General features: G+C 37.9%; 1 protein-coding gene and 1 long non-coding RNA gene across 2 annotated transcripts in view; one reads left to right on the top strand and one right to left on the bottom strand.

Moving 5' to 3' along the window:
* Positions 1 to 24,457, bottom strand: part of LOC134800835 (dystrobrevin beta) — a 36,676-nt gene extending 12,219 nt beyond the window's left edge. Inside the window, exons 1-13 of the mRNA XM_063773392.1 lie at positions 24,141 to 24,457; positions 21,743 to 21,919; positions 20,965 to 21,181; positions 19,861 to 19,946; positions 18,149 to 18,300; positions 17,060 to 17,168; positions 16,062 to 16,228; positions 15,127 to 15,254; positions 14,192 to 14,295; positions 10,497 to 10,588; positions 9,727 to 9,765; positions 8,652 to 8,764; positions 7,984 to 8,158 (exon numbers count right to left, since the gene is read on the bottom strand). Of these exons, the coding sequence (XP_063629462.1) occupies positions 7,984 to 8,158; positions 8,652 to 8,764; positions 9,727 to 9,765; positions 10,497 to 10,588; positions 14,192 to 14,295; positions 15,127 to 15,254; positions 16,062 to 16,228; positions 17,060 to 17,168; positions 18,149 to 18,300; positions 19,861 to 19,946; positions 20,965 to 21,181; positions 21,743 to 21,911 (1,551 nt within the window). The 5' untranslated portion in view covers positions 21,912 to 21,919; positions 24,141 to 24,457. The remainder of the gene's footprint in view (positions 1 to 7,983; positions 8,159 to 8,651; positions 8,765 to 9,726; positions 9,766 to 10,496; positions 10,589 to 14,191; positions 14,296 to 15,126; positions 15,255 to 16,061; positions 16,229 to 17,059; positions 17,169 to 18,148; positions 18,301 to 19,860; positions 19,947 to 20,964; positions 21,182 to 21,742; positions 21,920 to 24,140) is intronic.
* On the top strand, positions 152 to 5,682 carry LOC134800863 (uncharacterized). Its single transcript, XR_010145567.1, has 3 exons — positions 152 to 259; positions 4,621 to 4,966; positions 5,550 to 5,682. It is a non-coding gene; the product is annotated as an uncharacterized LOC134800863 (long non-coding RNA).

Genomic DNA, 24,457 nt, shown 5'->3' with positions numbered 1-24,457 from the left:
AGCTTTAAAATGACTCAGGGAAGAATATACATACTACATAGAAAAAATAAGTCGTCTCATATATCAGAATCTAGAAACTTTCAGTATGGCCCGCGTGTAATGTGGATTGGGGACTTCACACACTCGTTAACCGATTTTCACACACTGCACTGCAGACATTTTGTTACAGCGCACGGCAACATCGTTATTTTTAGTAGCTAAAGGATATCGCCGCGTGTAGACGCTTGTGAGTTGTGTGTGACTTTTAAATTAATAAACGGTAAGTTTTTAGAAATTTAAATCTTTTTAACAAAATTAACAAAGGATCTAAATGTACCTGCATAAAAGTATTAATTGGTAACAATTTTCGATAGTTCTATTGTTATTTCAAAATTGAACCGCCTGAAGTAGGTCGTATCGCCGGGTCTTATCTTTTAGATTTCTGTTGGTAAAAATGGAGAATCTTTTTAGCTGTATTAGATTTTTTCTTTGAAAGCTTTTTTTGAAAATCTGTTAGCTATATATTTGAAAACTGAATCCGCCGAATGGCCTTTTTTTGTTAGAACATTAAACATTAATGGTAGAATCATTGGTTTTTTTTCTTTATATTTTCTATAGATAGTCGGAAAAGGACCGATGTTGGCCGATTTATGTCATTCAGTAAATTATACTTCCCCCGTTTGTTACTAGGTACCTCTATAGAAAACGTGTACAATACGCAATTTGTAAACTTTGAAGACAAATTAGATAGTTTTACATAAATACGAACATTGAAAGTTAAATAAACGCCTGTAATAATAATTGCATATGGTTACTGTAAGAAAAGTCATAATTTTTATTTAATGAACTTTTCGCTAAACTACCTCCAATTTAGGATGAACAATATGAACAAATTTAGCATTCTTTAGATTATAATGCGGACTCCGGTGCTTCCATATTGACTGTTATTAGTACATTACTACAGAGGCCGGGACAAAAGGGGTTGCCGGCCGAAGACATATAGACGGCCGAGCGAAGCGAGGCCGGGTAGGTCTGAGGCGGGCAACCCCATATTCCCGCCGAGGTATGTATAGTGCTTTTCTCAAACATGCAATGAAATAATAATAAAAATGGATGATGATGATTGTTTCATGTCCTAATGTGATAGGTTGTTCAGTGCGTGGGATTCCTATGGGGAACGAAAATTTAATTATTTTTGCGCTACGACGCACGGTTTAGGAGATACAGCCCTATAAATATTTTTCTTTCTTTTTTTTCTTTTTTGTGTTTCTTAAATATGACTTTGGGGTTTCATAAAGGGAAACGAAAATTTGATTATTTTTGCGCTACGACGTACGGTTTAGGAGATACAGCCTTATAAAGTTTTTTTGTGTTATTTTTTTTCTTTTTTGTTTTTTTTTTTAAATATTAATTAGGGGTTTCTTACAGAGGAACGAACATTTTATTATTTTTGCGCTGCGACGCACGGTTTAGGAGATACAGCCCTATAAATATTTTTCTTACCCTTTTTTCTTTTTTTTTTTCTTTATTTGTGTTTTTTAAATATGACTTAAGGGCTTTATAAAGGGGAACGAAAATTTGATTATTTTTGCGCTACGTCGTACGGTTTAGGAGATACAGCCTTATAAAGTTTTTTTTGTTATTTTTTTTCTTTTTTGTTTTTTTTTTAATATTAATTAGGGGTTTCTTACAGAGGAACGAACATTTTATTATTTTTGCGCTACGACGTACGGTTTAGGAGATACAGCCCTATAAAGATATAAAAAAAAAAGAAATCGTACCATAAACCAAATACTGCCTATATTTTTTTTAAGTGGTAACACACCATCGCACCGCACCGCGACCCTGGAGCGTCGCACCCATAAGTGAGAGCGAGAAAGCGAAACAAATATCTCTTTCTCGCTTTCACCCATGGGTGCTACGCTCCGAGGCCGCGGCGCGGTGCGACAGTGTGTTACAACTTTAATGGCTGAATGCCACGATGGTGTGTCACAAATATCTGTGAAATGGAAATTAAAAAAGAGGACTTTGCCGGCCTAGGCCTGCAAGATTTGTATGAAATTCCATTAACGACCTCTTGTCCTAGCCGCACCTGAAACGTCATACTTCGCAGCCTATTATAAGGAACATAACATCAATATTTAATTGCATGTTTGAGAAAAAAATGTTATACAACATTGTGTGACAAGGACAACATAATATTTTATAACGTTATACAAGAGCCAGTGTGGGAGCGCCATACATACTGCCGGATTCGAACTTTAAGATACATCAATTGATAGATCTAGAAACGATATGGATTAGATGTGTCAGTGTCAAAAGTGACGTTTATGTTTGAAGAAACGTCACATTTGACACATATCTAATCCATATCATCTCTAGATCTATTAAGTAACGTATCTTAAAGTTAGAATCCGGCAATATGTATGGCGCTCCCACACTGGCTCTTGTATAACGTTATAAAATATTATGTTGTCCTTGTCACACAATGTTGTATAACATTTTATAACAGTCAATATGGAAGCACCGGAGTCCGCATTCTAAAGAATGCTAAATTTGTTCATATTGTTCATCCTAAATTTAAAAAAAAAGTGTTGAACTTCCCAAGGCGCGCACTGTAACCGGATACTCATAACATTAAACATGTAACAAAGTGTATTGAGATTAAACGAAACCGTTCACAATAGCTTTATTTATAACCGTGCACAGTAGGCTTAGCCATTATGAATAATTTCTTTTTACTAAATCAGCACAAAAATCAATAGGGAAGACTGGGATAACTTGGATCCTGCGGGAGATTTGTCCCCTAAATTATACAGTTATATTAAATTTAAAATAGATCTAAAATATAAATTTTAACTCTACTAAGTACCTTGGTAAAATAAGAATATTACAGCGATTGGTTCAGTTTAGGACAGCTATTTTTCATTATTTGCAATTAATAATGGTTTTATAATTTAAGTGACCAAATCTACCATATAATCAAGTCTTTCCTATATATTTAAAAAAATCGCAAAAAGCTGTTGAGGAGAACAGCCGTAAAGTCGGACATTTATGTAAGCTATTTCGCAAAAGTTGAAACGAGAACGCTACGCTCGCGCTTCACTCTCGTTCGGACAATGAACTTAAAATGCAATTCGAAACCGAATAGTCATAACACCAGACATGTAATAGCAGCCACTGTTGTCAAAAGTGTCAAAACAATCGATGTTAATGTCGTCTTTCAATCGGTATCGACAATTTATTGTTCCATAAGCGATCGGTCAGCATACGCATATTCAAATGTGTTAGAGCAGCGGTCGGCAACCTTTTAGCAGCCAAGGGCCACATAGTAGTCAAGGAAGTACCTATGGACGCGGGCCGCACTTTTGTTAATATGTGTGACTTTATCAGACATTGTTGTTTGGCAATATTACATACAACACAGCCAAAAGGGCTCGCGCACGAAGGATTCCGTACCATCACCCAAAAAACGGCAATATAATCACGTTTGTTGTTTGCGAGCCCCACTTAAATCTTCATTTTATTCTGTTTTTAGTATTTGTTGTTATAGCGGCAACAGAAATACATCATCTGTGAAAATTTCAACTGTCTAGCTATCACGGTTCATGAGATACAGCCTGGTGACAGACAGACGGACAGTGGAGTCTTAGTAATAGGGTCCCGTTTTTACCCTTTGGTACGGAACCCTAAAAAGAAGATTGAATTTGTCTTGAAGACTGAAATTTGACAGCTAAAAATCGGGCTCGCTGTACGGCCCCGAACTACAGATCAATTGCATAATTATTTACCATCGTATTTTCACTGAAACGTACGAACGTGTCTTGCTATTTCAGTCAGTCGCGATACAAAAAGTACTGAGGTTGACTGAAGTAGCATGACAATACGAATGCTTCCGAGAAAAGACGATGGAAAACAATTATGCATTATTGTTATTGTTTTCGGGGGCCCTTGCGGATACACTTCGACCCATAGGGATCTTTATTACGCATTACATCTGTAGTATGTTGGCTGTCAAAAGTTGACATTTGACAATTCGACTACCACAGCTCGACTGTCAATAGGCACTATTTTTACTAGTAAAGCCTAGTACAGTCACCTTCAATAATATGTTACACAACGAAGGTCGCAAAAATATCTGACACGATTTTATGTGTAGCGCAGTAAGAGCGTGTCACATACCGGATGGTCCAAACCTTGACGTCCAATAATTTTTTTAGATTCCTCACGTCGTGGGCTATCAGAATATACCCCCATGTATGTTAGCCGATTTTTCGTAGTTTTCGAGTTATGATTTTTTAAACTTTTATCTTTTGTTATGAAAATCCGGGGTTCCCATACAGAATGGCTAAATTATAAGTGCATTCCCGTTGCCAGGGAGGTTTTGGGATTATACTGAGCAACTTTTACTATGGGACCAACCCCGAAATCGCGAAAAAAAAGCCCTTTCATAGAAAATGGACTAGCCAAAATGTATGAAACAGCCAATTTTTTTTTCCTAATTTAATATACAATGATATATTTGCGGCCTTCGGAAAGTAACATATTAGAAGGTGACTGTACGATTTTTATTTTTTTACTAGGCTTTACACATGTTCTAAAGTCAATAAATTTGGTTAAAGAGATACTTTTTTTTTTCAGATAACTTACAATATGAAGTTCATCACATTTTCCATGATCATATTCGGAGCTATCGCCATCAGTGAGAACTCAATAGTCCCCAGCAACAAAGATATATATGTTATGGACAACCCAACATCAAATAACATATATATATCCCTATTACCAATAGAAAACCCAAGCAAAAATACTGAAAAAGAACCCAAAGAATTGAACATTTTACGTCAAGAAATGAAAGAGATTATGAAAAGGATGTGCGGGCATGATGTCAAGTCGGGAGAAATGGAATCGGACATGTATACATGTGCGATTAAGACCGTTACTTCGTTCATTGGATGTATGCATATGGATGCAGATGGTTTGAAAGGTAGGTGGCTAGCAATAGTTTATTTGTATTCACCACACCAGCTCGGAAAGGCTTACTTTTCACTTCAAAAACTGATAGCAAAGTTGCATTTTATTCACATGTAAGGCAAAGTAATCAAATGCAAATGTTGAATGGTTTTCTTTGTTTGCTGGTAGAATTGACTTTTAAATGATGATTTTGGATGATAAATATTTAATAACATTCATTTGGATTTGATTTTGTTTAATGTTTTACATTTAATATTAGCTTCGGGTTGGTGTGGTAACTATGTTTGTACGAGTGAAATCTTGCAGGCTAAATTTGACCCATTTTCCGACTTCCAAATTCCAATGAAGCTGAAAATATGCATAGATATGTAAGTCGGGTGATAATGCAATATTATGGTACCATCGAGCTGATCTGACGATGTAGACAGGAGGTGGCGATAGGAACTCTGTGATAAAACAACACAACCTAATTATGTTTCGGGTTTTTAGAATTGTCTCGATGAGTATTAGTTGTCTGTGGAAAGAAAAGTACAGTCAGCGATAAAAGCTTGTACCAAAAATGGAATTTTTGCCAAATACTTATTTTTTCTTTTCAGATACAACTGTAGCCGACCCGTTCATGAAATGCCTCAGCCAAGCCGTGAGCGTGTTTGTGAAATGCCTTATATCAAAACCATCGGCCGCAGTACTTGATAATTACGCTCCCGATAGCATTAATTAGTTATGCATATGAAATAATTATTTCTTATCATTAAACATTTGCTAAGTAATATTGTTGTTTGAAATTTTGACGACCGGGATTTTATAAAGCTACAAGTTGCAAATTAACTGTTTGCCTCTCTTTCTAACAACCGTATTTGTTAGAAAGAGAAACAACGAACTTTGTACCTTAATAAAACGTGACCCTGTTGAGGCTATTTGGTTCACAAAGGAACAACCTAACTTAACCTAACCTTTGGCTCACAAAAAAAAAATATAAATTGGATTTCAATATAAGTACTTAAATATTTTTTTAACCCTACTAATATTATAAATGCGAAAGTATATCTGTCCGTTACTCCTAAAGCTTAAACTTAAAACGTTTTTTAGTTGTTTTTTATATCCAACTTCCATAGTACTTAAACTCCACCCCACTAATAGATAGGGTTGTTGTCACATGTTGAATTTTATTATTAAATCTAGTTATATAGATAGAAAATTAGCTATTTATCTGAATACATTGGAAACTTAAAAAATATTTGGGAATAATAAAAAAATACAAGACACTTCCAAATAGGAAAAAAAATATGATACCTTACATTTTATTAAAAAAAATATTGTACAGCAACAATATACATAAACGCAATATTTCACCGACAAAATCGCAATTTCCTTGTTTTCCATACATCGAAACGGCTTCTAACGTTACATGCTGACGTCACGATGTATTATGTATTGCCATTTTGTTAGAAGCGTTTCGTCAGTAAAATGCGGGTGCCAGACTTTGACCGTCATTTGTGACTTCAGTATAGGGTTTCTAGTTTCTCGACCTTTTTAATTTCTCGAGGCACGGGAATTCTCGACCAGGATTTCTCGAGTTTCTCGAGTATCTCGAGAAATTTTGAAAGTTGTAATAAACACCATGTTATTTGTTTTTTTTTTTGCTTTATTACAAATCAGACTCATACGAATCGTAGGTGATCTCAATAATCAAACATATGATAAATTTATAGTTACCATAAATTGCATGAATAATCAAAAATTCAACAATAACTATAGGCGCAGACGTGTGATATGCTATAGTGCATTTCTTTAGGTATTTAAAAAAATGTAGACAAACCAGCAAACCACAATATAGTATTTTATTAGGAAAGAATATTCAAGTCAATAAATTTAACTCGATGTGACAAACTTACAGAAGTTACTAGGTACGTAATATTAATACTTACTCAACGTAACAATGAAGCTGCTAAAATTGTGATATTTTGCTAATAGGAATATATCGGGATGATTTGATTTATCAATAGTAATTTAGACTCAGTGGCGTAGCGTGAACTAATCCAGCCGTGGGCGAAGTCGCATCTGCGAGGCCCTTTTCTTACACTGTGCCCGAAGGGGCCTCGCGCGAGGCCCCCCTAGGGGCGCGAGGCCGTGGGCGACGGCCCACTTCGCCCACGCCTAGCTACGCCACTGAATTTAGTTTTGAGATATTTGTTATTACATGGTCCTAAAATTCGTTTTTTTAACATTAGAAAGAGATACGTAATCTTAACGTGTCTTATTATTAAAAAAACACTTCTGAACAATGAATCCCGGCAAATATGTCACAATTAATAAATCATATTATACATCTGATCATTTACACTATTTTTCTTTCATAAGTAATAGTTACAATTATATTTAAAGCGTTTTTCAATAAAAGACACGTCATGAATGTCATGATAGTTCAAAAGTTTTAAATCATGAAAATCGGTTGGAACCAGAACGATAGGGGACGGATCAAGGCAGTTTTCTATTTGGTTGGTTAACTACCTAAAAAATGTTTTAAGTACTTGAAAAAAAAAACATTGTTTACATTAATTAACCTCCCTAAAGAAATACACTATAGACACATGACGTGTTATACGCGAGTTTTCTTTTTACTTATCACAAGAGATTGATTTCTCGAGTTCTCGAGGCATTGAGTTTTTTTTCCCGTCTCGACTCAGGACAAATTTCTCGAGATTTCCCGCCTCGAGAATTCTCGAGCAGAAACCCTACTTCAGTAGACTTTAAGACAATGGGTCCCATACAGACATTTGATCCTCAAAACAAACCTGATCGACTGATGTCATTCATAAAAAATTGTCAAATACCCTATTCATTAATTATTTGACTAGCCTACCTTGAGCATCCTCATGAGCCCCTCGAGCTGCTGCATGAGGTGTTTCCTGGACTCCTGCAGCGAGGACAGATGACCCTCGAGCTCGTCTTTCCTTTGCCGAAGGGCTCTCAGCTCTAACACCAATGGGGGGGAGCCGGAGACACTGATTCATTATTTGACTAGCCTACCTTGAGCATCCTCATGAGCCCCTCGAGCTGCTGCATGAGGTGTTTCCTGGACTCCTGCAGCGAGGACAAGTGCCCTTCCAGCTCGTCTTTCCTCTGCCGGAGGGCTCGAAGTTCAGAAACCAATGGAGGGGCGGAGCCTGATCCACTGGCTGAGGCTTCCGCTTCCTGCTGACGTCTGTTGAAAAAAAAAACAGTTATGGCACATTGTAAAGAGTAAGGGTCGTTTGCACCAAACCGTCTGTCACCGTGTAAGCGTTCGCTAAATTTTATTGTACGGGATGTTTCATAGTACACTGGCGAGTGACGTTGATCAGTCCGCTAATTGTGGTTGGTGCAACTGGCCCTAACAGTGGATGGGTGCGTAAATGCCGACACCGCACAGGAACACAGTTGGGTTGTCACAGACTTTTCAACAACTGCCCAAGACTTGACTTACTATAAGACACGCTAGCCCTGTTAGTAGTACTGAGCTACTAATAATGGCGTTGTATGCAGCTCGGGTGCGCGCGACCCACCCCTCGCACCCCGCACGATTGCCCTGTCTAGACGGCTTCGTCGAATGAGTGTATTGTTTTATAGACTGTGGTTATGGTTAGGCCTCATACACATGGCTTTTAAAACTTTATGGTTTATGGCGGGCACATGTCACACGAACAGCGTATTCATACCTGAGCCTCGCGATTTCCCTCATGATCTCTCTATTCTTGGCTTCGAGTTGCGAGATCAGTTCGCGCTGCTGCCTCGCCGCGTCAACCTCTGATCCCTCTGATGATGATCGACCCTGGAAAACGGATGCTATTATAGTTCGTTTTTTTAGCATTAGAAAGAACTTGAAAGAAGGTAATCGATCTTGACATGTCTTTTAATTGAAAAACGCTTTTTTAAAATCAGTAACTATAACTTATGAAAGCAGAAGAATACAAATGATCGTATTAGATTCATAATTGTTACATATTTGCCGTAACTAATTTTTAAAATGTGTTTTTCAATTAAAAGACACATCAAGATTGTTTCCCTATTTCTAATGCTAAAAAAACGAACTACTTATAGGAAATGGTATTGAGTTGAGTACAATCAAACCCCCTTATTCATAAAACTTCACTGGCCTCATTTAGTTAAATTATGTTTTATCACTTTCTCACAAATACATCAGTCAAACTGACTGATAAAGACAAACGGTTCATAACTAATTCAGGCCAGTAACGCGTTTATGACATCGGTTACACGCTAATTCTGGCGTCAGTTCAGTCCATCAGTCTGGTCAGAGTAACGGGAGAATTATCGTGTAACACGCGGACTGATGGACTGATGGTCTGGACTGATGAAAATTTAAATTTTTTGATAAATTTCATCAGTCCGTTTTGAATGACAGAAAACTGATAGGACACTGATCGTGTAACCTCTTTGTGTCATTCTCGCGTCAGTCACCGTCCATGCAACAATGAAATGATGGACTGAACTGACGCCAGATTTAACGTGTAACCGATTTCTATTGTCGTAATTTTATCAGTCTGTTGTCAGTCTGGACTGATCGTCTAACCGTGTCCATTTTCCATCATTCTGGCATCAGTCAAAACTCGAATGAACTGATGGACTGAACTGACGCCAGAATTAGCGTGTAACCGATGTTTATGAATAACGCCATTTGTCAGTAAAGGTGTAATCTATTGGTTATGGTTGTTAGTTAAATCACTGTATTCATTGTTATTAAAATAGGAGCATGTAAAATGAGTAATAACTTACAAGTTCTGGAGTAAGCGACGCTGACCGTCCCGCTCGCGGCTGAAAACGGACATTTTATAAATCAGTTTACACTAGTTTTTACGAAAGCGACTGCCATCTGACCTTCCAACCCGGAGGGGAAACTAGGCCTTATGGAGATTAGTCCGGTTTCCTCACGATGTTTTCCTTTACCGGAAAGCAACTCTGTTTCTCGGTTCCGAAAAACTCATTGTTACGAGCCGGGGTTTGAACCCGCGACCTCCGGATTGAAAGTCGCACGTTCTTACCCGCTAGGCCACCGGCGCTTCACTATTATAACTTCAAAAGCGAAAACGGGCAGTTAAATAATGGTGTTCGGAGGCAAAGAAGTTGGTAAGGGGCCCACTGATTAACAGTCCGCCGGACGGTATCGGCCTGTCAGTTGTTCGGAACTGTCAAAATTTTGTTGTAACTGACAGGCCGATACCGTCCGGCGGACTGTTAATCAGTGGGCCCCAGAGACTTGGGGCGGCGTCTACGTGACAGAGGGTGCGATCGTTCAGGCTCCTACCTAGTCCAACAGATATCGCTTGCCATCCTGCGCGGTAATGCCGCTAGTATCTTTGGCACTTTTGGGCTGGGCGGGGGTCGGAATGGGACTGATAGTGTAAGTAGGATGGTATATTAGTAATGTGTTTAGATTTTAAGTTGGGACATTTATTTTAGTGTGTATGTAAATTGTTATATGTATAAGTTTAAAATGTACCATACATCGCTGAATTAAATAATAACATATTTTTAAAGTTACTTACCATAGTGCGATTTTCATGCGCCAATCGCGCAGCGTATCTCGCGATGAGTCTGTGCTCGTCGTCTACCCCACGCGACAAGTGCTCTGCTATGCCTGAATACAAATTATAGTACATTACTACAGAGGCCGGGACGAAAGGGGTTGCCGGCCGAAGACATATAGACGGCCGAGCGAAACGAGGCCGGATAGGTCTGAGCGCGGGCAACCCCATTTCCCGCCAAGGTATGTATAGTGCTTTTCTCAAACATGCAATGAAATAAATAAAATGAAAAATCCACGAAACCCAACTGTTTCTAATAAACTGTAAGCCATTTTTCTTAGTTTCTCAAATAATAAAATTGACATAAGCAACCATATACATACTTCGTCTTTGACTTGGCGGCAGAGGCAGCAAGTTATTAAAATCAATTCTGCTTACGCTGCCAATTCCAACACCTACGATTACAATTAATATTAATTTCATTATTTCGTCGGAACTCATATTAAAGTCAAAAAATCAACAACGCACCATAAATCCAATAAAACAGAATGAATATTTTTCAACTTTACCTCCATAACAATTTAAAAAATATAACTACGCGTGTTTGAGTAGACCTTTTTACCGCTAACGTTTAGATGAAATATTTTAAATGTTTTTATTTGTGTAGTTAAATTTATAATTTAAAATTATAAAATTATTGAATGTATTATTTATTCAGTTCATGTTGATTTTATACAAATAAAACTGCAAATTATAGCAAACATTGTTTTTTGTTTTTTTTTTATAGGCGTGGTGGCAGAGTGTCATTACGAACCATAAAGCAAATACTGCCTCTAGTTTTTTTTAATGGATGAATGCCACGATGCTGTGTCACAAATATCTGTGAAATGAAAATTAAAAAAGAGGAGGAAAATTAAGGAAGAGGAGAGAAAAAATATTTTCTCAAACATGCAATGAAATATTGATGTTATGTTCCTTATAATAGGCTGCGAAGTATGACGTTTCAGGTGCGGCTAGGACAAAAGGTCGTTAATGGAATTTCATACACATCTTGCAGGCCTAGGCCGGCAAAGTCCTCTTTTTTAATTTTCATTTCACAGATATTTGTGACAGAGCATCGTGGCATTCATCCATTAAAAAAAACTAGAGGCAGTATTTGCTTTATGGTTCGTAATGACACTCTGCCACTACGCCTATAAAAAAAAACAAAAAACAATGTTTGCTATAATTTGCAGTTTTATTTGTATAAAATCAATATGAACTTAATAAATAATACATTCTATAATTTTATAATTTTAAATTATAAATTTAACTACACAAATAAAAACATTTAAAATATTAATTCATCTAAACGTTAGCGGTAAAAAGGTCTACTCAAACACGCGTAGTTATATTTTTTAAATTGTTATGGAGGTAAAGTTGAAAAATATTCATTCTGTTTTATTGGATTTATGGTGCGTTGTTGATTTTTTGACTTTAACCCTTGGGACGCCTAGTGCCATATCCGTACCAGTCCTGTCAACTGCCGGAGGGTCTTCAATTTTTGTACCCGTCAACTGCCTAGTCCCAGATCTGTACAAAGTGTCTCAACTGCCTTGTGCCTTATCAGTCACCAAACTTATTGTATTATATTTTTACAATTTTGAGATCTAAACACTTACAAATAGAGTTTTATATCATTTGCACAATAGCACTTTTTTTTTTATCGCGGCAGTTGACGGGTGCACGTACGCGAGCCTATCCGGCATTTGAGGGGGATGGGACGGATCCGGCACTAGGCATCTGACGGGTACAAGTACGTTTGTCGGTTCGGCGTTCCAGGGGTTAATATGAGTTCCGACGAAATAATGAAATTAATATTCATTGTAATTTAGGCGTTGGAATTGGCAGCGTAAGCAGAATTGATTTTAATAACTTGCTGCCTCTACCGCCAAGTCAAAGACGAAGTATGTATATGGTTGCTTATGGCAATTTTATTATTTGAGAAACTAAGAAAAATGGCTTACAGTTTATTAGAAACAGTTTTGTGGCATATTTTAAATGAATGTAACTACAAATTCGTCAACACTGTGGAAATTATACTTATTTACTCCGTGCATAAAGCAACGATGTATGTGAAATATGATATCAACATGAAAGACTATGTAAACTTATGTGACGAAAACGACAGTCAGACGGATACAAGGCGAAAAAATCAAAGATACATGAAAATATACGGGTAGTAAAAATACACGACTCGTGTAAAACATACGCGTGATAATGATATAGGTACGTGTTGGTTATATTTTGGGTGTACTTTACTTTTAGTTTTTTCTATAAATAAAATTTGGGTTTCGTGGATTTTTTATTTTATTTATTTCATTGCATGTTTGAGAAAAGCACTATACATACCTCGGCGGGAAATGGGGTTGCCCGCGCTCAGACCTATCCGGCCTCGCTTCGCTCGGCCGTCTATATGTCTTCGGCCGGCAACCCCTTTCGTCCCGGCCTCTGTAGTAATGTACTATTAAACAAAATACAGATGAAATAATCTCAAGCGTACCACGGTCCTGGTATTCATTAGTATTAATACTTTTTAGGGTTCCGTACCCAAAGGGTAAAAACTAGAGATGCCCCGAATAGTGAATTCGGCCCCTCTCTCGGCCGAATATGCGACCGAATATTCGGCATGACATGTGAACATTTTGAGTCACAATTATTATGAAAACTGTTCGCCAACAAAGCACAACGTTTGCTAAGAATTATATTTTTATGATGAACAGATTTAATGAATGCAGAATTAATCAATCAAGCTCACTACCCCGTACCTCGCTGTAATAGTGCATGGTCTAAAAGGCATTTTTCATTTTTGGCACCATACTTATATAACAAAGCACACAAAACCCTTAATATAAACAACATTAGTAATTTTCAATTAAAAAACAAAATTAAGATTTGGTTAAAATCATTAAGTTATACTGAAGCAGAAGAGCTATTACGAAGCGTGTTCTAGTACATACAATCTAAAATAACCAGACACACACGCGCGTAAACACACAGAAACACACACATATTCTAAAAATCAGACACACAGAATACTCACACACGCGCGCGTACACACACATCACAGCTTTTTCATCTTTCTTTAAAATTAATTTTAATATTGTTGAATATGTAATATAAAATGTCTAACATTGTAACATTACCTACGCTTGTAATTGGGAAGGAACTGGCTCTTGAGACACAGGGAAACCTACTTTGAGAGCCAGGAACCAATGTTATGTAACAACTCAAAGTTGCAATAAAGATTATTTTTATTTTTATTTTAAATCAGACCCATGATAAAAATAAAATATTTTGTAATCAACAAATGCTGAAAAACGTGCCTTCGTATGTAGCTACTTTCCAAGACTACATTTTAAATATGAAATATACCTAGTCTTTGGTTATTTTTTTTTGTGTAATTTTTCTTTTTAGGTAGGTGCAACAGATATTCAAAGTGCAAAGGGCAAAGTGGCCGAATAGGCCAAATACCGAATAATTGCCGAATATTCGTGGCATCTCTAGTAAAAACGGGACCCAATTACTAAGACGTGTCCTCTGTCCGTCTATCTGTCTGTCACGGATGTATCTCATGAACCGTTCTACAGTTGAAATTTTCACAAATGATATATTTCTGTTGCTGCTATAACAACAAATACTAGAAACAGAAGCTCATAGGCGAGCAATATACTCACTGCGATGAGTAGACCTGGACGATCGGGAGTCCAATGACCCCGTGTTGACGTACCCCGGCGCGTATTCGGGAAAACCATTGTGAGCGGGTACGGGAGAGGGGGGTCTGAAATAAAGATGTTTCATATTAATAAAAAGGTTTTTAAATGAAATGATAATCTTTAATTTCAGGCACAGACAAGACATCCTCCAGACTGAGCATAGTAGCTCTACCCCCTCTGCCACAATATACGGTAGTTTTACTCCATTTTCGAGTCGAAAGTGTCTTTGTGTGACGTCCGTGTCTTTGAACGGACCAATCACGGCACGGGACCTCGCTCACCTCGTCCCCCGCACCCCCGTATTTTTGGCAGCATCGGTTTCATGATATAATTGCTCTAAACTCCGTCTAGAGGATTCCTAGTCTACGATTTCAGGCAACTATTGGCCCATAGATAAATTACCTTAAAACTAGCATACATGTTATTATAAAATATATCTAAAAACTAAAAACACACTATACCAAAAATTTTCATTTTGATACATGCTTTTTATCGCCTATGTACTTTTCTTTCCTCAGGCACCTGATACGCTCAGGACGGTCAGGGTAGCGTGGGACTTGGGCTCAAGCCCATTCAGGCACACAGATCCTCAACCTTATTGCAACTCTATAAAGTCTATTTTACAAGATAAAGATAATCATTTATTGCATAATTATAGGTAGGTAGGTAGGTTATATGTACTTTACTTACGCGATATGACTAAGATTAAGGGGATGCTTTCTTCTATCCGGCTGTCCTCTGCAGGTCGCATTTCTCTACCGATTTTCGTGAAATTTTGTGAGCAAGTTCAATAATCACATGTTTTTTTTGTTTCAGATTTTCTTTTTTTTTCTTAATGACGGAGCCAGGGGATCGCCAGATTTACAGCTCAAAAAACAACTAGTTTAAGTACTTACACGATATGACTGAGGTTGAGTGTGCGTTCAGGGCGGTCAGGGTAGCGCGGGACCTGGGTTCGAGCCCGTTCGGGCACACATCGGAATGACTTGCGCAGCGTTGCTCCGATTTGCTTTGATGGAGATTTCTGGAAAAGATATGATTATTTAGAAATATTCAAATAACGAGACTTAGCGCTCAAAGTTGGCGTTACAGTGAACAGGGGGCTTAGCCAAGATTGCAATATTTGATAGAAAATGCCAATCGAAACTTAAATAACGTATGGAAATGTCATGTGACTTTTCGTAGCATCTCCGATACATTTTTTCCGTCGTCTTATTAATATGTATTTATTTATTTTTATAAGTCTACTATTCCAATGTGCCGAAAGTCACAACTCGAACTAGTCGAAAATATGGGGTCGAAGAGTCGGAATTGCGAGATTTTTTAATTTATTCACAACGAAAAAATAAACAAACATAATGAAATGAAACTTACTGAGTACACAAATCAAAAGATAAATGCGACATCGAATTTGTTTGAGAAGATTTGATTTGGTTCTGTTTGAGATTTTGTTGGATTTGTTTGTCTGAGAAGGCTTTGATTCTACTAGTTCAATTTCACTTTTCGACAAATTCGATCTCGCATTGATCTATACCCGAATAGTCGAAAATGCGGGATCGAAGTTGTCGAAATTAAGTCGAATTTAAAAACATGACATATTTTATCAATCAAACTGAAATATATAAGGCCAGTAAGGGCATTTATTTGTGTGATGAACACTAATATTTGTTCCTGACCCTGTTTTCTATGTATAAGTATATATTTATAATATATATAAGTATGTATGTAGTCGCCTAGCACCCATAGTACAAGCTTTGCTTAATTTGGGGCTAGGTAGATCTGTGTAAGATGTCCCCAATATTTATTTATTTATATATACATATAAACTTACATAGTGCGAGTATTCCTTGACCTCGTGCTCGTTGGTGTGGCCCTGGGAGACTCTGCCGCGCCAGAAGCAGTCCTGACAAAGTGTGTAGTTGGCACAGCGCGCGCAGCGGTAGCGGAAACCAGTTAGGGAGCTTAGACGACACGCGGAGCAGGCTAGCGGGTGGACCACTGTAATAAATATTTAAATACATAATAGAGGGTAAGGTACGTTAAAAGCGCTGATGGCCTAGCGGTAAGAGCCTGCGACTTGCAATCCGGAGGTCGCGGGTTCAAACCCCGGCTCGTACCAATGAGTTTTACGGAACTTATGTACGAAATATCATTTGATATTTACCAGTCGCTTTTCGGTGAAGGAAAACGTCGTGAGGAAACCGGACTAATCCCAATAAGGCCTAGTTTACCCTCTGGGTTGGAAGGTCAGATGGCAGTCACTTTCGTAAAAACTAGTGCCTACGCCAATTCTTGGGATTAGTTGCCAAGCGGACCCCAGGCTTCCATGAGCCGTGGCAAAATGCCGGGACAACGCGAGGAAGAAGAAGAAGAAATATAAGTAAGGAAAGAGTAACTCCATACATCAGTTTTCTTACCAAAACGCGAGTGATTTCGTATTCGACATCTAGCGTCAAGTAGTGGATTTATCATCTATCGTCAACTAACAGTACTGATAGATCCGCTACTTGACGCTAGATGGCGACTACGAAATAACTCGCGTTTTGGTAAGAAAACTGATGTATGGAGTTACTCTTTCCTTCCTTCCTTTCTTATATTTCTCTATGAATATACTCATAGGGACTCAGGACCCAGAGTCATCTTTGAATCTCCATCAATCATCTTTTGCTTCTACGTATGAGTCGCTTAACTTCAAACTCGGGTAAATCCGTCTGTCAGATTATGCGTTTTTGGTATTAAGAAAAGGTAATAGGGTAGATATTTGGTGAGAGGGCCGAATGGATTTACCCGAATTAGAAGTTAAAGCGACACATATTTGGATTTACATACCATTTTCAACACTAGCAAGCCGATGGAGCAAAGGCAGCCACACGAGACAAGGCGGACCGGGATCCGACATCAATGTGTCCAGGAAATCGTTCACTGTTATCTTGCCGTTCTGTTGACAAACAACACACATTTATTAATATCTAGGAGACCGAGCTTTGCTCGGAAAACATACAAAAACTCAAAAATGCGCGTTTTCCCAGTGATAAGACCTAGCTAGGTCGATTTATCGCCCCCGAAAACCCCCCATATAGGAAATGTCATCGAAATCGTTAGACCCGTTTCCGATATACATATAAATAAATAAATAAACAAGAATTGCTCGTTTAAAGATTTAAGATTATTAAGTTAAGACAAAAGGGGAGACCGAGCTTTGCTCGGAAAACATATAAAATCTCAAAAATGCGCGTTTTCCTAGAGACTATTTGCCCCCGAAAACCCCCATATAACAAATTTCATCGAAGTCGTATGTACAACAAGAATTGATCGTTAAAAGGTTTTACGACACATTGAAACAATATCAGACTGAAATATCTTCGAAATCGATTCCGTCAGATAGTTGACAAATGGACAGCAGCAATTAGTCACGGGCTGTAGTTGTCAGATTGCTTACGAGATTGCATGTAAACACAGACAGCGCCCACAATTAGTCGGAGCCGAGTGACGGAGACTCTTATACGTGTGTTACGTGTTGTTTTCTTCTATTTTGACTGGAATAAACGCTCTCTATTCTATTCTATTCTATATACGGCTGTCAGCGGAGCCAGTAAGGTGGTGGTACTGGTGCTCTACGCGGTCCCAGTACATGTAATCTTCAAACTTAAAAGTCATTGTCAATAGAGGTGACAGCAGGGTGTCATCTATTGGGCATTAGCGTGTCGAGCACTAGTACCAACTACCGCCACCTTACCTCTCAGGTAGTAGGGAATGCAAATCGGTTATTTTATGTATGGAAATAACCGCGGTTTCGGTTAATAACCGATAATTTCCATACAAAAAATAACCGAAAATAACCGATTTGCATTCCCTATCAGGTAGTCAGATGACTTTATTAGCAGACTGTCGCCGTCAGATATCTGTCAGATTTATTACCTGGTTGAATATAGACAGCGCCAACGAATCGTCATAGCTGAACGACGGGGATTCGTACACGGCTGCCGGCAAAGCCAGCACTTCTCTTAGGTAGTCAGATAGCCTCTTCATCAATAGGTGGCCGTTGCCGTCAGATAGTTGCGAGAAGATATCTAAAAAAAGAAAACAAAGTTTTTAATTGACTTAGTCCTTTATCTGTGTAGTAAAAAAATCACTTCAAAAGGTTCGATTGTGCTAAATTTTAGTTTACTAGGTCCGATTCCTATAATAATGTAATACTGTGTCAGACCGTGCCCGTTTGAACATCGTATTAAAACAAGTCAGTTCATGAGTTACAGCCTGGTGACAGACAGACGGACGGACAGACAGACAGCGGAGTCTTAGTAATAGGGTCCCCTTATTTTACCCTTTGGGTACGGAACCCTAATAATCAAGTTTATGGTCGTTATAATTACCTGGGCCGCTAACAGTATTGTTACTATGCAAAAAAATACAGTCAGCAAGAAAAACTCGATTAAAATAAGCACTCATCAACTTCATAAAGTAAATTAAAAAAAAAATGTAACTCACATAGCACTTGAGATTAAAAATAGCATCTAAGAATAATTTTCATTTCAATAAATACATTTTATCATCAAAAGATATATGAGGAATTTTAGTAGCACGCAAATATGTTGGCAGCACGCCAAATTGATTGTTTGGCGTATCAAAGTCAGCTTAAGACAGTAATGTGCATCATTACTGGCATAATAAAGTATGATTTGTTTATGTCTTACGATTTTATGAAAAAACCGCCACTTTGGACAGGAGCCAAAGTGATTAAATATTTTTATAGTACATGAAAAATGTATCTTTATTTATAGCACATCAGATCCAATTTATTTATTTATTTATTATTTGTGAAGCAGGCAGGCAGTTGAAATAACTGATAATGCCTGTATCCAGAGCCATCAACCGAGTTTTCAGTGTTGAGTCGAGTTTGCATTGTGCTTGTCTAGTTTATTCTTAAACTCATTGACACTTTGGGCCGATACTACGTCCTCTGGGAGTTTGTTCCAATTTTTAGGATTTTTATATTATTGAGAAGTTGTACTTTGCAATATAATAGGCCACAACTAAAAACGAAGGGTGCTTTGACCCATTTAAATTTGAATATAATGACCTAAAATCTTCTCAGCCTACACTTCGCTGTAAAAATTCCAGCAAATTTCTTAACAATTATTAGCTGGCATTAAGTGATAAAATTTCATTTTCAATACAAATTTATATAGCTGACTTTTCTTTTCTTAAAACAGTCGACTTCTACTCGCCAAGTAAATATTTACGAGCCCAAATTCAACGAGATTACCTACGTAGTTGTAGAACAGTACGGTTTGCACTAATATGCGAGTGCGAGCGAGATGTATAGAAAGTAAATTACGTTCTCGACGGCGTTTATGTCAGTGACAAACTGATGGTAACCGTACAGGGTCCATAAGGCATTAAGTTCTTTGGTGTATACTGCATTATCACTGAAGTTCCATAAGTATGTTTAATTCTAGCTCAAGTGCTCATCGGGAACTAATAAAAATCTTGCTTGGAATATTGAACGTAAACACTAACAAAATAATAATAATTCAGCCTCTATACGTCCCACTGCTGGGCACAGACCTCTCATGCGTGAGAGGGCTTGGGCTATAGTCCCCACTAGCAAACTAAATAAAAACACTTACATCGTAATTTATCCATTAGCTTTCCTGCACACATCGTAGCCAACGCGACTTTTATTGAGAACACCCTTATTTTGCCAACATTCTCACTGAAAAAGAAGCAAAATATGTTATTTGTTATTCAAAAATAAAAACATTCCAAAACCACAGTCATTCAACAACAAGTAGAGTTTAAAAATCACGTTAAAATTGTAATCAATAACTGGAATAATCATTTATTTACATACAACAAATATACAGTGGTACTACTAAACGAAATAATGAATAATTAATTTCCTCGCTGTATCGCAATTCTGATACGTTGTGCGAGGTAGCCGCCAGCTCTTTGGTCACCAGTTACGTCAACCAGACGCTTCACGATTTCTGCGACCAACTTGTGCGCGCTGGGACCCGATGGACCTAGACTTTCAACTCCAAATGGTACAAAATGGTACTCTCTACCGAGGCTCTTAAATTGATTACGTTTTAATCAATAACATGAAATTCTTCCATTGAAATCAGCTGTTTCAATGGCTTAGTCGTTTTGAGGCTACGGTGGAATACACGATACATGACGATAGAAACAATAATGCAAACAATCCCAATACGATTCACAAACTGTAGTAAAGTTATCTATTAGTAGCACATTGAATAGATATAGAAAATAGTATGTATTTATAGTAATATGGTGTCAATTTCAGCCGACGAGGTTAAATGGATCTGATAACTATAGTTGTGGTCTGCAGTGATATATTGTTATTTAAATTCAGCCTCATAGCAGATTTGCACCAGGATTTAAATCTGGGACCTCCTGCTTTGTAGGCAGGGTCACTACCTCACTACCCAATATAGCCTCCTAAGGTAATACAAATGAAAAATCCAAAATTTGCCACTGAAATTTGAACCTATAATGCAGGAAATAGAGTTTGAGTTTGTTTTGTATGAAAATTGAATGAAACAAAACAATTGCAACCCTATTCCTATTTAAATATGGTTTAAATTTCATCGAAATGATTAAGTACTATAGGTAGGACCTTGGGCCTTAGGAGGATAGGGCTGGGACCAAGATAGGGGCCGGGACCGGGATAGGAGGCCATCAACATTCTTCAACAAAGTCAAATAACTCACCCAGTGCTGTAAGCAGACAGCAACCAATTCAGCAGCAATGCTGAACATGCTTCCACTGACACCTGATGCGCTGGCGGCAACCGCTTGTTCAAATTATGGTACAGCGAGGACACCAGCGTCTCCAGCCGAGTGACATTCACACAGGCGTTGGGCTCAAGAGTGTTCAGAGCATTCTCTCTGAACGCTTCTATTACGTTCCATATGTCTATTACGTGTACTGCAAAGAAAATAATTAGTTAGTGAAGCCTATGGTTATAAGGTACAGAATGAGCTGTATTGTTGCTTACTTTAAAGAAGTTTTTAGGCAATACACAAATGTTATTTTATTTACAAGCAGGGTTCAATTTCAGGACTCACGGTATGTTATCAGTTAAGGAAAGCACTTTCAAGTACTTCTTGTCATAAAAAGAGAGCTATATTATGTAAAGGCTGAATCTAGAATCACATGCAAATAACTTCCTAATGAAAAGAAAAAACAAGAAAAGAAACAAAAGAAAACAACGGGTTGCACTCCGGGAGTGCCGGCAGAAGTGAAAACTCAATGACATTGTAACAGTTTTTCGATCAGGTCGAATCTGACGGTCACGTGACCTGTCGCGAGTTTAACATTTTTACCACATCACAAAAAGTGCACAGCGCCTCTAAAGAAGTTTTCACTTCAAAAAAAAATAAGATGAGAAGAAGGTTGTCTGGTTGTGTGCAATAAAGAGTATTGTATTTTATTGTAAAAGAAATACCTTGACAAGAGAAAAATAAGTAAAATCGGTACATCACTCACAGTTACACTTCTTCTGGACATAACGGAGTTTGCAAGCGGTTCGGTAAGATGCAAATCTGATGAGATCAAAGTTCTGCTCCCTCATCTCCTGGTGCAGCTGAGATCGGGGGTCGGAGGCCCCCACACCTGCGTTGGGCATTACGCCCATACTGTCACGCTCGAGGGACATTGTGACTCCTAAAAGTTTTGTATAGTAAGTAAGTACATTGGAAAACATTTTTTTTAAAGGGGTTTTGTCACGCAGTGACGATGTCACCCCCGTAATGAGATCTAATAGTAATAATAATAATGATGTAGAGTAAAGAATTAAGAGAAATAAACAAAGAATGGATCCCGAAAGTCAAACGAGGAACAAACACCATCACAGAAAGAGAGGATATAATTAGAATGGCCACGCAATTTTATGAACAACTTTACACGGACTTCCCTACATTCCAAACATTGAACCAAGGAGAATATATACAACCTCAAGAACTTGAAATAGAGCTTGAGCCGGAAATATTGCAATGCGAAGTAACCAAGGCTATCCAGAGCCAAAAGTTAGAAAAATCAGCAGGACCCGATAACATCTACAATGAACTTCTAAAAGGCATGGCCGATGAACTAGCTCCGGTACTCACAAAACTATTTAATAGAATTATGAATAGCCAATGGATACCCACACACTGGGAAACATCACACATCATCCTATTGCATAAGAAAGGCCCAAAGGAAGACATAGGTAACTACAGGCCCATAAGTCTGATGTCTAACTTATATAAAATCTTCTCGAAGGTTATACTGGATCGAATAAGTATAAAAGACTTGATGAAAACCAACCAATGGAACAAGCTGGCTTCAGGAAACATTTTTCAACAGTAGACCACATCCACACAGTAAAACAGGTAGTGGAGAAATATAATGAGTACAACAAAAATCTATACATGGCATTCATAGACTACAATAAGGCATAGCATAAGCCACAAAGCCATGTGGGAAAGTTTGTCAAGTCAAGGTATTCCGGAGATATATATTAACATCATCAAAACCATATACAAAAACAGCAAAGCAAGAGTTCAACTAGAAAAAATTGGCCCAAAATTCAGAGTAAAAAGAGGTGTGAGACAGGGAGACCCAATGTCCCCCAAGTTATTTTATGCAGTACTGGGGTCACATGGGTCTCAACATAGATGGTAAAAAACTAATCCACCTTAGATTTGCAGATGATATTGTATTATTTGAAGAAGATCCAATCAAACTGCAAGGTATGATCGAGTCACTGTGCAACGAAAGCAAAAAAGTTGGGTTAACAATGAACACCACAAAAACAAAATTAATGACCAATTCAATAAAAACAGAAATAAACATAGATACGATCGTACTAGAATATGTAGATGAGTATACATACCTTGGCCAACTAATATCTCCGGTAGACCTCACTAGCAAAGAAATAAATACAAGAATAACCAATGGATGGAAAAAATATTGGTCCATGAAAGAAGTTATGAAGTCCACTAATCTCAGCATTACCATAAAAAGAAAATTCTTCAACACATGTATCTTACCCTGCATTACATACGGATGTGAGACATGGGCACTCAACAAAGAACACAGAGACAGGCTTAAGTACTGCCAGAGGTCTATGGAACGTAGTATGACGGGGACACGAAGAATGGACAAAGTGAGAAACGAAGACCTAAGACAAAAAACAAAAGTGACCGACATACTCACCAAAATAGACCAGCAGAAGTGGAGATGGGCTGGCCACATGCTGAGAGACAGGCGGGATAAATGGAGTAAGATTGTAACGGATTGGTACCCAAGAGGCTGTACACGGAGCCAGAGGAGACCTCGAACAAGATGGGAGGATGAACTCAAACTCACAGCGGGCCCGAACTGGAGAAGAGTGGCCCACGACAGACCTCAATGGAAAGAGCTAGAGGAGGCCTTTGCCAAGCGGCACACTGAGCTTAGAGATATACTCTAACTTAGAACAAAGGGGCTAGATAGATAGATAGATAGTAGTACAACTTTATAGTAAAAATATTTAGCTGGCACCCAACCACAAACACCCAATACACAAATACTTAATATTGACATAGGACAAAGCAACTCTTATCTTATCACTCTCTCCGTAGGCTTTGTATCTTCACAATGCTAATGAAATGACCCATCTCCAACACTCACCATCAGGAGAGATTAGGGTTAAACGTAAACCCATTACAAATTATTTTTTCTACCAAAATGATCATGTAGGTATGCGAGTATTAGCTTTGTTTACGTATTTTTATCAACGAAGGTCGTTGCCGTTTACGGAAAAACTTGTAACAATCTGATTACAAACATTATATTTAAAAGCGACCGCTTGCCCCGAAAATTAGCGTTAGTTACAACTGTTACCGACAAGCATTGCACATACCTGCTCTTAGCGGTTAACTCATAATTTTGTTGACATAGCGATAATGAATTCGCGGTGAGGCGAATAATATTTTCGTAGTTATATCGATTCTAAGATACTTTAGTGCAACGATATTTTTCTTATATTTATTCCGCGGTTAAACACTGTAAGTCCACTTTCACTCACAATCACATGTATTTATTCAATTAGTACAAACATTAAGTGTTTATCCGGTGTTTAATGTAATGAATGCGTAATAAAACACATTACTTTGGCTAATAAATTAAGAAATCTTGGAATCAACATGACAAGTCTGCCATTGAAGGTACGTTCCAAAT

The sequence above is a fragment of the Cydia splendana genome, chromosome 20, assembly GCF_910591565.1.
Source record: "Cydia splendana chromosome 20, ilCydSple1.2, whole genome shotgun sequence".
Classification (NCBI taxonomy): Eukaryota; Metazoa; Arthropoda; class Insecta; order Lepidoptera; family Tortricidae; genus Cydia; species Cydia splendana.
This window is presented reverse-complemented; position numbering and strand designations above follow the sequence as displayed.